The sequence below is a fragment of the Salmo trutta genome, chromosome 25, assembly GCF_901001165.1.
Source record: "Salmo trutta chromosome 25, fSalTru1.1, whole genome shotgun sequence".
Classification (NCBI taxonomy): Eukaryota; Metazoa; Chordata; class Actinopteri; order Salmoniformes; family Salmonidae; genus Salmo; species Salmo trutta.
In genome coordinates this window covers 29,887,486-29,902,541 of record NC_042981.1, presented here as the reverse complement: position 1 = coordinate 29,902,541, position 15,056 = coordinate 29,887,486, and the positions used below count along the sequence as shown (strand labels likewise).

The 15,056-nt window shown below is 48.8% G+C and overlaps 1 protein-coding gene across 1 annotated transcript in view; it reads left to right on the top strand.

The window, feature by feature from the left end:
• Positions 1-15,056, top strand: part of LOC115162368 (ryanodine receptor 3) — a 163,443-nt gene that overhangs the window by 92,224 nt on the left and 56,163 nt on the right. The window contains exons 28-40 of the mRNA XM_029713600.1: positions 10-184; positions 535-743; positions 895-1,097; positions 1,247-1,316; positions 1,397-1,557; positions 1,666-1,831; positions 2,447-2,533; positions 2,664-2,890; positions 2,999-3,815; positions 4,040-4,240; positions 5,115-5,217; positions 5,947-6,081; positions 14,746-15,019. Of these exons, the coding sequence (XP_029569460.1) occupies positions 10-184; positions 535-743; positions 895-1,097; positions 1,247-1,316; positions 1,397-1,557; positions 1,666-1,831; positions 2,447-2,533; positions 2,664-2,890; positions 2,999-3,815; positions 4,040-4,240; positions 5,115-5,217; positions 5,947-6,081; positions 14,746-15,019 (2,828 nt within the window). The remainder of the gene's footprint in view (positions 1-9; positions 185-534; positions 744-894; positions 1,098-1,246; positions 1,317-1,396; positions 1,558-1,665; positions 1,832-2,446; positions 2,534-2,663; positions 2,891-2,998; positions 3,816-4,039; positions 4,241-5,114; positions 5,218-5,946; positions 6,082-14,745; positions 15,020-15,056) is intronic.

Genomic DNA, 15,056 nt, shown 5'->3' with positions numbered 1-15,056 from the left:
TATATTCAGGGTCAACGTCTGAACATGGGCAGTCGTTTCTTTGGGCGGTGTTGGCACGCGGGGGACGTGGTGGGCTGTATGATCAACATGGAGGACAAGTCTATGATCTTCACCCTCAACGGAGAGATCCTCATCACCAACAAGGGCTCTGAGCTCTGCTTTGCCGACTTCGAGACGGAGGACGGTGAGTGTGTGAGACTGAAGACGGTGAGTGTATGTGAAGGACCTCTCTAAGCTCTGCCCCCTCTCTTATGTCTCTGTGCCGTCAAATCACTGATAGACATGCTGCAAAATAAGTGAAAATAAGTGCCTCACCGTTATGAATTGACCTTCATATAATCTGACACTTGTAAATGGCGTTCATTACAAGCTGGATTGATTTCCCCCTCCCCCTGATGTGTGGGTTCTTAGAATGAGAAGGGTAATGATGACAGTTGTTCTCACTCTTTCTCTCTCTCACTCTTTTTCTCTCTCACTCTTTCTCTCTCTCTCTCTCATTGACTCTCTCTTGCTCTCGCTCTCTCTGTTCCCCAGGTTTTATCCCAGTGTGTAGTCTGGGCCTGTCCCAGGTGGGTCGTATGAACCTGGGGAAGGACGCCAGTACCTTTAAGTACTACACCATGTGTGGCCTGCAGGAGGGCTTCGAACCCTTCGCCGTCAACATGAACCGTGAGGTCACCATGTGGTTCAGCAAACGCCTCCCCACCTTTGTCAATGTGCCAAAGAACCACAACCACATAATGGTAAGACCAAAAGGTCAATGACAAAATCGAAACGGTAATATACATGATATGTTGAGGTTCACAGAATGTTTACCTTAAAGAACCAGTAAGATATCTCACTTCTAAGATGGAGAATGGCTAAATCAGTTGTCCAAATACATCTCCATCCCAGGTGACCAGAATAGATGGCACCATCGACAGCCCTCCATGTCTGAAGGTGAGCCACAGGACGTTTGGGACCCAGAACAGTAACGGTGACATGGTGTACTGTCGACTGAGCATGCCCGTGGAGTTCCACTCCTTCTTCAAGACCAGCCCTGTCATGGACATGAACGGAGTGCATGAAGATCACGAGTCCCTCAAACTGAAACACAGGTCAGGCCTCTGAACACACATTCACTGTTGTACAACACTAACATCTGTATATGACACTGACAGTATTAAACTTTGTTTCTGTAAAAGCGCTTTATCTTCTAACTTACAGTACATAAAGAGATGATTCAATGCTGATGTTTTCCTTGTAGACATCCATTGAAGTCTATGAGACACAGTCATGATGGAATAAGAGGAACAGATTACAGCAACATCAGCACGGTATGAAATGGATGATAAGCAGCTGATGATAGTTCAGGTGCCATGCAGTCAAGCTAACCTGCCACCATGTTGTCTTGCAGTACCACTACTCTGTCAGGGTGTTCGCTGGTCAGGATCCATCCTGTGTGTGGGTGGGCTGGGTCACCCCCGACTACCATTACTATAGCAACCACTTCAACCTCAGTAAGAACCGGACGGTGACGGTTACCCTGGGAGACCAGCGTGGGCGGGTCCATGAGAGGTAATCGTGTTGTTAAGGAAACCCTCATCCTCATGTCAGTATGAATAGTGATAAGCAACTAATCAGATACTATCTTCTATTTCCTCTTCCTCCCTCACCATTCCCCAGTGTGAGGAGGAGTAACTGCTACATGGTGTGGGGTGGGGACGTCACCAGCTCAGGTCACTCGTCCAGTCGCAGTAATGTGGACCTGGAGATAGGCTGTCTCATTGACCTGGCCACTGGCCTGGTGACTTTCACTGGCAACGGCAAGGAGCTGGCCACCTCCTACCAGGTACTGTATAGCCAACTACACAATGTCTCTATTTAAGATGTCCATTGCACAGTCTACAATCTCGTATCACACTCTCTTCAGCCTCCTTCCTTCCTGCTGCTATCAGCCCTACAGTCTCTGTCCCATCAGTCAGTCTCTTATCAGAACTACACCATCTATTCTCTAAAAACAGATTTGCCTGTCCTGATCTCTTCATTACTCAGTGTGACAGTCACTCAGTCCCCACTGCCTCGGGCTCAGCAGCAGGGCAGGGGCTGTCTGTCCTGCCTGCCAGATCTCAGCTCAGTGTCTGGCTGTCTGTGTATGTACTCTCAAACCAGACAACAAAACCGCCCCTTTTAAAGGGCATGATCTTCTTAATTTCTCCCCTCGCAGAAACACGGCAAGCTTTTAAACTGTTCTGAGCCATCGTGCCAGCCTCTTCCCTAGTCCGTCTGACTCACACACGCACGCACGCACACACACACACACACCAAGTCAGATAGCTCCAGAACATCATGCACTCTCAATGCTACTCTTTATAGTCCCCCTCTATACTGTAACTGCAGTATGGCGTCAATATGCCTTTTCTGTCTGCAAACTTCTTATATTAGTGCTGTGCTCTTTCTTGACCAGGTGGAACCAAACACAAAGCTGTTTCCTGCTGTGTTTGTGCGACCGACCAGCCCCAACCTCTTCCAGTTTGAGCTGTCCAAGATAAAGGTAGAGTAACTCGATTTTAGTCCCTCCTATCCACGTATGGCCCTGACTTGAAATCTATCCACCGTTTCTACTGGTATATCATCCATTGCGTGAACTACAATGTGCTCTGTGTGACCTCTGACCTCCACAGAATGCCATGCCCCTGTCAGCTGCCATCTTTAAGAGTGAGCATAAGAACCCAGTGCCTCAGTGCCCTCCGAGGCTGGACATCCAGACCATCAACTCAGTGCTGTGGAGTCGCATGCCCAACACCTTCCTGAAGGTGGAGACAGCCAGGGTCAGTGAGAGACACGGCTGGGTGGTGCAGTGTCTGGAGCCCCTGCAGATGCTGGCTGTGCACATACCTGAGGAGAACAGGTAAACGTGCACACATACACAGATTGCACCACACACCCTGGTTGAGGACATAAGCACTCCTGTATACGTCCTCGCTCTGTTTAAACAGTATACTGACCTCCCTACCAGGTGTGTTGACATCATGGAGCTGTCTGAGCAGGAGGACTTGAGGAAGTTCCACTACCACACCCTGAAGCTGTACTGTGCCCTGTGTGCCCTGGGAAACACCCGCGTGGCACACGCCCTCTGCAGCCACCTGGACCAATCCCAGCTGCTCTATACCATCGACAACCAGTACCTGTCGGGCATGCTGCGCGAGGGCTTCTACAACATCCTGATCAGCATTCACCTGGAGACGGCCAAGGAGGCCCGCCTCATGATGAACAACGAGTTTATCATCCCCATCACCACCGAGACGCGCAGCATCCGCCTGTTCTCCGATGCCTCCAAGCACCACTCTCCTCCCGGGGTGGGCCTCAGTACCTCCCTGAAGCCCCGGCTCAGCTTCTACCCCCCCTGCTTCATCAGCACCAGGAGGGAGCAGCACCTGTACAGCCCCCAGATCCCCCTGGATGCCCTGAAGGAGAAGGCCATCACCATGCTGACTGAGGCCGTGCAGGGCGGTGGGCATCACATCAGGGACCCTGTAGGGGGCAGCGTGGAGTACCAGTTTGTGCCCATCCTGAGGCTGATTGGTACACTGCTCACCATGGGCGTGCTGGGCAGTCAGGATGTTCATAAGATTCTGCTCCTCATCGACCCCAACGTGTTTGTGGAGCATAGCGAGGAGGCCGTCGCCGTGGTGATGGAGGCCACAGAGAAGGAGGGGCTGACGGGCTCCGAGGAGAAGGCGGTGGAGGCCGGGGAGGAGGATGCGGCCAAAGAGGCCAAGCTGCCAATGAAAGGTCTGCTAGAGAAGAGGCTGCCTGAGCCAGTGAAACGACAGGTAACATGGCCACTGAGACTGAGACACTGGGTTCTGCTAGGCTTTCAATCACATGCTCTGCAAAAATCCACTGACATTTTATAGTCTACTTTAATCACTCAGCCATGTAATGTCTCTGTATCAATGCTTTCTCTTCTAATAAGTTCCCTGAAGATATGTGTCATTTAGTGTCTGTGTCTCAATCCCAGCTGATATTATATGTGGAAACTGTGTTTGTCTGCTAGATGTGTGAGCTGCTGCACTACTTCTGTGACTGTGAGCTGAAGCATCGCATCGAGGCCATCGTGTCCTTCTCAGACAGCTTTGTCTCCAAGCTGCAGTACAACCAGAAGTTCAGGTACAACGAGCTGATGCTGGCCCTCAACATGTCTGCTGCCGTCACCGCCAAGAAGACCAAGGAGTTCCGCTCCCCACCCCAAGAACAGGTACCACACTGAAATAGAAATAACCTAAAATGGCCTCCTAGTTAATGATGTAGGTTATGGGGTGTTTATCATCTCTCTCCTGTGGAGTTACAGTGTGGCAAAGTCACCGGCAAGCAGTTTTAGTCACAGACTCTCGGCCATGGCCTTAAATCTGGGATTGAGTTAGGCTGTTTGAAATGCTGCCCACTTCATGACAACTGGGGTGACGGCAGACATCTGCGTGTGTTAACCTTGTTACATTTGTATTAGAAGAGTTTGCACAATAACACAGAACAGGCTGCTGCTGAGACTAATGTTCTAAGCTAGCGAGCACGCGCACGCACACCGCTACAACGGCACATTGTTCTCATAAACCTCAGCGGCACTCTTTCCACCTCTCCACTCCAAACTCTAGTGAGTAGTGTGGGAGCATTCAGTCATTTATCCTCATTCATGGTTAAGATATTTCTTCGGTTGGTTTTGTATCAGTGGGTTCTTTCATTGTGGAGAGAGCTGCTCTGCTAGCCCGCAGTGACTGAGCGGCTTAGTGACTGTCTCTCTAACTGCTCCCCAAAGCTCTTTAATTTGAGTGTGTCCCTCCACTGCCCAGCCTCAAGGCTGTGGGAATCCATCCCTGTCTGCTGTGCTATTGCCTCTGCCCGGGGCCACATCCAGGCTTTACAACCCCTCCATTTCCTCATCTGTACAGCACGTCAGGGTCACTGCTCCCTGCTCACTTCAGCACTTTTCACAAACTTTAATGTTGTTTTACCTTCAGTCTCTATTACTGCATACAAGCTTGGTCGTAGTTGCTATTTTTTCTGAACTATATATGCATAAAATGCGTAAGCCCATTGCATACTACAGTCATGTGGCCTAAATGTGTGTGTTTCAGATTAACATGCTGTTGAACTTCAGTACGGGGGAGGACTGCCCGTGTCCAGAGGACATTCAGGAGGAGCTCTATGCCTTCCACAACGAGCTGCGGCTGCACTGTGGTAAAGAACACCATCAGGAAGGTTTATGTCTCCAGTCTGGACCTGAATATTACGACCTGCCATCTGACTAGGAATAAAAAATGAATGGCAGCTTCACAGGGCCTGAGTGGGAAATGATACTGTAGAGATGAGCTGTGGGATTCATTGAAAACAAAACCGTCAACATGGCCAATGTTATTACTCACAGCAAATTGGACACAATGCTTGTCCAAATAGGACTGCTGAAAACATCCCCAGCAAAAGTTATTATAATTGCATGTTTCATTTCACAAGCTATGTAATATAGTTAGTTCTCATCCTTGTAAATCTATGTTTATTGTCGGAGCTCCCCAGGTTCATTTGAATTACAGGGGGATGTTGTATTGGAGCTTCCTGTGTTTCTTTGCAGAAAGGACGGCTTCTATCTCTCTGCTGATGTGTTTTAGTTCACTGCTTCTCCAGATTGCTCTGGCGTCTTGATGTTTTGCTAAATAATTGAAAAGGGCTGTACGTAGGGGGTACTATACCTATGTAATGTATTCTACAGTCATGCTGCACTTTTCTGACCTGCAGCAGCACCTTAGGATGGAGACTGCATGGAAAGAGAAAGGAAAGACAGAGGAAAACATTACACTAGCAAATGAAACCCTATGATACAGCTGACATGTGTTGCCCGATTGACCCCTAGGAAACGATATTTGTCCAGGAGTGTGATATCGATTTTATTCCTGTGCTGGTGTGTTTATGTAGGAATCCCTATGGAGGAAGAGGAAGATGAGCAGGACACGTCTATTAAAGGTCGTCTGCTGGCCCTGGTCTACAAAATCAAAGGTCAACCTCTGAAGACTGAAGAGGAGCCCACGGAGCAGGAACAGCAAGCTCCCTGTAAGATTATACTATTAATATTACTCTTATTCTATATGTCACGGCCAGCAATAACAGGAACTGGCGACTCTGAAACCCACCTTGTCCCTCTAGTCCCTGTAGTCCCTGAAGATAATACAGTCCCTCAGTAATAACATGTGTTTCCTAATAGACTCCTATAATAGGTTATCTCTCCAAAACAAGTCACTGTTTACTCGCTGTAACACAGGCGGTCGGGAAATTGAAAGGAGCAGGGTAGCTGTTGAATAGTGATGCTGGCATACAAGCCCTGTTTCATTTGTCTGGCATGTAGCACAGACACACAGTGGCAGTCATTTCCATTTCAATTTCTTTTTCAATGTTATTATGGTAATGCGGAGCCGGTAGAGGATGGCTGCTCCGCCTGGCAGTGAGGGGCATCTTCACTCAGTCCTGCTCTTCGGCAGAGAGAGAGAGAGAGAACACTGCACTGATTTAACTCGGGCTTCTTTATCCCGATCTCTCACACACACACACGCAGAGCACTGTACCAGTGTGAGTACAGTATGGAAATTGTCTGACATTCTAGATGTAAAATGTAATGTCAGAGGCTACTAATAAATGAACTGATTGCCGTTAATCAAAACACAATTAAAAATTCATACACTTCCCTCCCTGTCCTTCAGGACAAACCAATGCCACAACAATGTTTCACAATAGCAGAATCCTCAATATTATCAAGACAACTCTACATTTCTTGAAACAATTAATGATATATAGCAATTTCAGATAATTTTCCTACCATGTATCGCCATAAAGCAATGCACTCACTGTTCTGAGATCAGTAAATCCAATATTTTGTGAAACAGGAAGATGAAAAACATGTTTGCACTCTTCCTGAAGATGGGTACAGCTCACTGCCTATTGGACAACTGCCCAAATTGCGGCGGGTAAATGTGGCCTGAAATATGCTCCTGTGAATGCAGATGGTTTAAGGCAATCTGTCCCCAGACAGTTAGAAGGACCTTGATGTGGACCACATGAGACCCCACTATTGATCTCACAAGAGCGAGGAGATGAAAATAGACGTTGTGTATTTCCACTAAAATACTTTTCTTGCCCGTATTTTCTTGCCCGTATTGGCTGTTTTCTTCAGACATGATTGATTATAACTATGCTGTGTAACGGCAGACTGGGTACATGGTTCCACTGCTACTACCTCTGAATGAATTAGGAGTCCTGAGGAGGGAGGGAAGAAGGAGTGAGAAAAGGAAAGGGTGCAATGCAGTGCTTTGATGCATCTACAAACGTGGGTAGACAACTCTGTGTTTCCACTGTTTTGGAGAAGTCCCACTAATCAACCTCCTACCTGAAACTCTACTTCCCCCCTCAGCCCACAGAGAGGCCTGATTCAGCATTGACCCAAACTCTCCTCTGCAGTCCCCATGTCCTCAGGATGAGGGGTCCAATTACATTTAGTCAGCTGTTTTATGGTCCCTCCACGGCCTCCAGTCTCTCCACATGCTCCTCTCCCCCAGGTTCCTCCCTCTGTCATCTCAGCTTCCCCGTGGGACCTTGAGAATACAGCAGGGGTCCTAAAGTCCACTGTAACTCCCATAGGACGCTGATCAGATCACAGGATAAAGGCAATAGCTCTGCCAAACTCGCTGACCTAGTATCTATCGGCCACATTCATTTATTGGTCCAATATTATTTGCTTCCTGTTGATTGGGCTATGTGAGATATAGTGTGAGCTGTAGTGTGAGTTTGTGAAGAGTTTCGCTCCACTGGGTCTGCCGGCTGACTGGCGTTTGTTCATCTTTGGAACTCTGTTGTCATTCCTGGCAGCTGAGACATGCGTGTCTTTATGTAATAAGAGATAGTCGTGACCGCCGCTACACACCACCGCTACACACCACCGCTACACACCACCGCCACACACCACCACCACCCACCGCCGCTACACACCACCGCTACACACCACCGCTACCCACCACCGCCACACACCACCGCCACAAACCACCGCCACCCACCACCGCCACCCACCACCGCTACACACCACCCACCACCGCCACCCACCACCGCTACACACCGCCGCCACCCACCACCGCTACACACCACTGCCACACACCGCCGCCACCCACCGCCGCTACACACCACCGCCACACACCACCGCCACCCACCACCGCCACCCACCGCCGCTACACACCACCGCCCCACCGCCGCTACACACCACCGCTACACACCACCGCCACACACCACCGCCACCCGCCACCCACCACCGCTACACACCACCCACCACCGCTACACACCACCGCTACACACCACCGCCACACACCACCACCACCCACCGCCGCTACACACCACCGCTACACACCACCGCCACACACCACCGCCACCCACCGCCGCCACACACCACCGCCACACACCACCGCCACCCACCACCGCTACACACCACCCACCACCGCCACCCACCACCGCTACACACCGCCGCCACCCACCACCGCTACACACCGCCGCCACCCACCACCGCTACACACCGCCGCCACACACCGCCACACACCGCCGCTACACACCGCCGCTACACACCGCCGCTACACACCGCCGCCACCCACCACCGCTACACACCGCCGCCACCCACCACCGCTACACACCGCCGCCACCCACCACCGCTACACACCGCCGCACACCACCGCTACACACCGCCACCCACCGCCGCTACACACCACCGCCACCCACCACCGCTACACACCGCCGCTACACACCGCCGCTACACACCGCCGCTACACACCGCCACCCACCACCGCCACCCACCACCGCCACCCACCACCGCCACCCACCGCCGCCACCCACCGCCGCTACACACCGCCGCTACACACCACCATCCGCCACACACCACCGCCACACACCGCCGCTACACACCGCCGCTACACACCACCATCCACCACCGCCACACACCGCCGCTACACACCACCGCCACCCACCACCGCTACACACCACCGCTACACACCGCCACCCACTGCCGCTACACACCGCGCTACACACCGCCGCTACACACCGCCGCTACACACCACCATCCACCACCGCCACACACCGCCACTACACACCGCCACCCACCGCCGCTACACACCGCCGCTACACACCGCCGCTACACACCGCCACACACCACCGCCACACACCACCGCTACACACCACCGCCACAGACCACCGCTACACACCACCGCTACAGACCGCCACACACCACCGTCACACACCACCGCCACACACCACCGCCACACACCACCGCCACACACCACCGCTACAGACCGCCACCACACACCGCCACCGCTGCACACCACCGCTGCACACCTCCACGGGCGTATCGATCTGGTTTTATTGAAGCCTTGAGGGTTCCCTTCATATGAGCTGTCCAAACTAGTGACTCAGTTAACCGGGAGGCAGCAGAATATGCTAAATTACTATTAATACCTCTTACTCTCCCAGTGAGTCTCATTCTTACATAAGAGTGCTTCATGTGTGTTCTACACAGACGGTGTTCTACTTGTTGCTGTGTGTTCTACACAGACAGTGTTCTACTTGTTGCTGTGTGTTCTACACAGACGGTGTTCTACTTGTTGCTGTGTGTTCTACACAGACGGTGTTCTACTTGTTGCTGTGTGTTCTACACAGACATTGTTCTACCAGACAGTGTTCTACTTGTTGCTGTGTGTTCTACACAGACATTGTTATACTTGTTGCTGTGTGTTCTACACAGACATTGTTCTACTTGTTGCTGTGTGTTCTACACAGACAGTGTTCTACTTGTTGCTTTGTGTTCTACACAGACATTGTTCTACCAGACAGTGTTCTACTTGTTGCTGTGTGTTATACACAGACAGTGTTCTAACTTGTTGCTGTGTGTTCTACACAGACATTGTTCTACTTGTTGCTGTGTGTTCTACACAGACAGTGTTCTACTTGTTGCTGTGTGTTATACACAGACAGTGTTCTACTTGTTGCTTTGTGTTATACACAGACAGTGTGCTACTTGTTGCTGTGTGTTCTACACAGACGGTGTTCTACTTGTTGCTGTGTGTTCTACACAGACGGTGTTCTACTTGTTGCTTTGTGTTCTACACAGACATTGTTCTACCAGACAGTGTTCTACTTGTTGCTGTGTGTTCTACACAGACATTGTTATACTTGTTGCTGTGTGTTCTACACAGACATTGTTCTACTTGTTGCTGTGTGTTCTACACAGACAGTGTTCTACTTGTTGCTGTGTGTTCTACACAGACGGTGTTCTACTTGTTGCTGTGTGTTCTACACAGACATTGTTCTACCAGACAGTGTTCTACTTGTTGCTGTGTGTTCTACACAGACATTGTTATACTTGTTGCTGTGTGTTCTACACAGACATTGTTCTACTTGTTGCTGTGTGTTCTGCACAGACAGTGTTCTACTTGTTGCTTTGTGTTCTACACAGACATTGTTCTACCAGACAGTGTTCTACTTGTTGCTGTGTGTTATACACAGACAGTGTTCTACTTGTTGCTGTGTGTTCTACACAGACATTGTTCTACTTGTTGCTGTGTGTTCTACACAGACAGTGTTCTACTTGTTGCTGTGTGTTATACACAGACAGTGTTCTACTTGTTGCTTTGTGTTATACACAGAAAGTGTGCTACTTGTTGCTGTGTGTTCTACACAGACGGTGTTCTACTTGTTGCTGTGTGTTCTACACAGATATTGTTCTACCAGACAGTGTTCTACTTGTTGCTGTGTGTTCTACACAGACATTGTTCTACTTGTTCCTTTGTGTTCTACACAGACATTGTTCTACCAGACAGTGTTCTACTTGTTGCTGTGTGTTATACACAGACAGTGTTCTACTTGTTGCTGTGTGTTCTACACAGACAGTGTTCTACTTGTTGCTGTGTGTTATACACTGACAGTGTTCTACTTGTTGCTTTGTGTTATACACAGACAGTGTGCTACTTGTTGCTGTGTGTTATACACAGACAGTGTTCTACTTGTTGCTGTGTGTTCTACACAGACATTGTTCTACCAGACAGTGTTCTACTTGTTGCTGTGTGTTCTACACAGACATTGTTCTACTTGTTGCTGTGTGTTCTACACAGACAGTGTTCTACTTGTTGCTTTGTGTTCTACACAGACATTGTTCTACCAGACAGTGTTCTACTTGTTGCTGTGTGTTATACACAGACAGTGTTCTACTTGTTGCTGTGTGTTCTACACAGACAGTGTTCTACTTGTTGCTGTGTGTTCTACACAGACAGTGTTCTACTTGTTGCTGTGTGTTCTACACAGACAGTGTTCTACTTGTTGCTTTGTGTTATACACAGACAGTGTTCTACTTATTGCTGTGTGTTATACACAGACAGTGTTCTACTTGTTGCTGTGTGTTCTACACAGACAGTGTTCTACTTGTTGCTTTGTGTTATACACAGACAGTGTTCTACTTGTTGCTTTGTGTTATACACAGACAGTGTTCTACTTGTTGCTGTGTGTTCTACACAGACAGTGTTCTACTTGTTGCTGTGTGTTCTACCAGACAGTGTTCTACTTGTTGCTGTGTGTTATACACAGACAGTGTTCTACTTGTTGCTGTGTGTTCTACACAGACAGTGTTCTACTTGTTGCTGTGTGTTCTACACAGACATTGTTCTACTTGTTGCTGTGTGTTCTACACAGACATTGTTCTACTTGTTGCTGTGTGTTCTACACAGACAGTGTTCTACTTGTTGCTGTGTGTTCTACACAGACATTGTTCTACCAGACAGTGTTCTACTTGTTGCTGTGTGTTATACACAGACAGTGTTCTACTTGTAGCTGTGTGTTATACACAGACAGTGTTCTACTTGTTGCTGTGTGTTCTACACAGACATTGTTCTACTTGTTGCTGTGTGTTCTACACAGACAGTGTTCTACTTGTTGCTGTGTGTTCTACACAGACATTGTTCTACCAGACAGTGTTCTACTTCTTGCTGTGTGTTATACACAGACAGTGTTCTACTTGTTGCTGTGTGTTCTACACAAACATTGTTCTACTTGTTGCTGTGTGTTCTACACAGACAGTGTTCTACTTGTTGCTTTGTGTTATACACAGACAGTGTTCTACTTGTTGCTGTGTGTTATACACAGACAGTGTTCTACTTGTTGCTGTGTGTTCTACACAGAAAGTGTTCTACTTGTTGCTTTGTGTTATACACAGACAGTGTTCTACTTGTTGCTGTGTGTTCTACACAGAAAGTGTTCTATTTGTAGCTGACTGATGCCCTGCGAAGGCACTCAAAGCCGGCAGAGAGAGAGAGAGAGAGAGCTGCTTCTAATTCAAGCTGTTATTTGCATCACTGAGCCAGGCTTCTGAATTGAGTCTTTGAATTGTTTCAATTGTGTCTCTTGCATGGTGAAAATGGATAGAAGTGAGATCAGCAAGTCAAGTGCAATGTCTTTAACAGCAGTGTGAGGGGGATTTGTGAGCAGTGCAGGGCTGCTACTGAAGGGCCAGAAGAGTCCTGCTGTGTCTCTGGGGCAGACCTCTATAGATGGAGATGGTCATTCTCTGTGCACAAGGACACACAGTCCAGAAGGCACTGCAGAGCTAAGATCAGCTAGGGCTGATACTGCAAGCAAGTCTCCGCTGGATAAAGAACGTTTAAAAAGGCTCCCACTTAGAGTATTAGTAGCATCTAACATACTACCGTCTACTCTAGAATCAAACTGTTACAGACCTAGATCTATCCTACCCCGCCTTTCTAAGGTCTTCGAAAGCCAACAGATCACCGACCAGTTTGAATCCCACTGTACCTTCTCCGCTATGCAATCTGGTTTCCGAGCTGGTCATGGGTGCACCTCAGCCACGCTCAAGGTCCTAAACGATATCATAACCGCCATCGATAAAAGACAATACTGTGCAGCCGTATTCATCGACCTGGCCAAGGCTTTCGACTCTGTCAATCACCGCATTCTTATCGGCAGACTCATCAGCCTTGGTTTCTCAAATGACTGCCTCGACTGGTTCACCAACTACTTCTCAGACAGAGTTCAGTGTGTCAAATCGGAGGGCCTGTTGTCCGGACCTCTGGCAGTCTCTATGGGGGTGCCACAGGGTTTAATTCTCGGGCCGACTCTTTTCTCTGTATACATCAATGATGTCGCTCTTGCTGCTGGTGATTCTCTGATGCACCTCTACGCAGACGACACCATTCTGTATACCTCTGGCCCTTTGGACACTGTGTTAACTAACCTTCAGATGAGCTTTAATACAATACGACTCTCCTTCCGTGGACCCCAACTGCTCTTAAATGCAAGTAAAACTAAATGCATGCTCTTCAACCGATCGCTGCCCGCACCTGCCCGCCCGTCCAGCATCACTACTCTGGACGGTTCTGACTTAGAATTTGTGGACAAATACCTAGGTGTCTGGTTAGACTGTAAACTCTCCTTCCAGACTCACATTAAGCATCTCCAATCCAAAATTAAAATCGGCTTCCTATTTCGCAACAAAGCATCCTTCACTCATGCTGCCAAACATACCCTCGTAAAACTGACTGTCCTACCTATCCTTGACTTCGGCGATGTCATTTACAAAATAGCCTCCAACACTCTACTCAGCAAAATGGATGTAGTCTATCACAGTGCCATCCGTTTTGTCACCAAAGCCCCATATACTACCCACCACTGCGACCTGTATTCTCTCGTTGGCTGGCCCTCGCTTCATATTCGTCGCCAAACCCACTGGCTCCAGGTCATCTATAAGTCTTTGCAAGGTAAAGCCCCGCCTTATCTCAGCTCACTGGTCACCATAGCAGCACCCACCCGTAGCACATGCTCCAGCAGGTATATTTCACTGGTCACCCCCAAAGCCTATTATTCATTTGGCCACCTTTCCTTCCAGTTCTCTGCTGCCAATGACAAGAACGAATTGCAAAAATCACTGAAGCTGGAGACTCATATCTCCCTCACTAACTTTAAGCATCAGCTGTCAGAGCAGCTCACAGATCACTGCACCTGTACATAGCCCATCTGTAAATAGCCCATCCAACTACCTCATCCCCATATTTATTTTTTGCTCCTTTGCACCCCAGTATCTCTACTTGCACATTCATCTTCTACACATCTATCAGTGTTTAATTGCTAAATTGTAATTACTTCGCCACTACGGCCTATTTATTGCCTTACCTCCCTAATCTTACCTCATTTGCACACACTGTATATAGATTCTTTCTATTGTGTTATTGACTGTACGTTTGTTTATTCCATGTGTAACTCTGTGTTGTTGTTTGTGTCGCACTGCTTTGCTTTATCTTGGCCAGGTCGCAGTTGTAAATGAGAACTTGTTCTCAACTGGCCTACCTGGTTAAATAAATAAAGGTGAAAAACATTTTTAAATACTGGTGTTGTCTTTACCACTATTGTATCCCGTTTTGCCACGTCTGGTCTCTTGGCCGTCCCACCCCTAAGGTGGACTCTGCTCCCGCTCAGCCCAGTCAAAGCTCCTCTCTGTCCTGGAACCCTAATGGTGGAACGAGCTTCCCCATTGACGCTAGGACAGCAGAGTCCCCGCCCATCTTCTAAAAATGTCTGAAACCCTACTTCTTCAAAGAGTATCTTAAAAAAGACATCTCAGTCTTAGCCAGCATATAACCTATATCCTAACAGTGTAAAGTCTAGGAGTTAATGCGGTTCTGCATATTCCCCCAGCCAACCTTAAAGAGCTGATTAGCCAGACCATGGTGAGCTGGGCTCAGGAGTGCCACGTCGAGGACCCCGAGCTGGTCAGAGTGATGTTCAGCCTGCTGAGGAGACAGTACGACAGCATTGGAGAGCTGCTCCGGGCCATGAGGAAGAGCTACACTATCAGTGCTGCCTCTATACAGGACACCATCAACCTACTGGCCTCTCTGGGTCAGATCAGATCACTGCTGTCTGTACGCATGGGCAAGGAGGAAGAGAAACTCATGATCGACGGTCTGGGGTAGGCAGGGGCACGTCACAACAAAGTCTGCATGAAC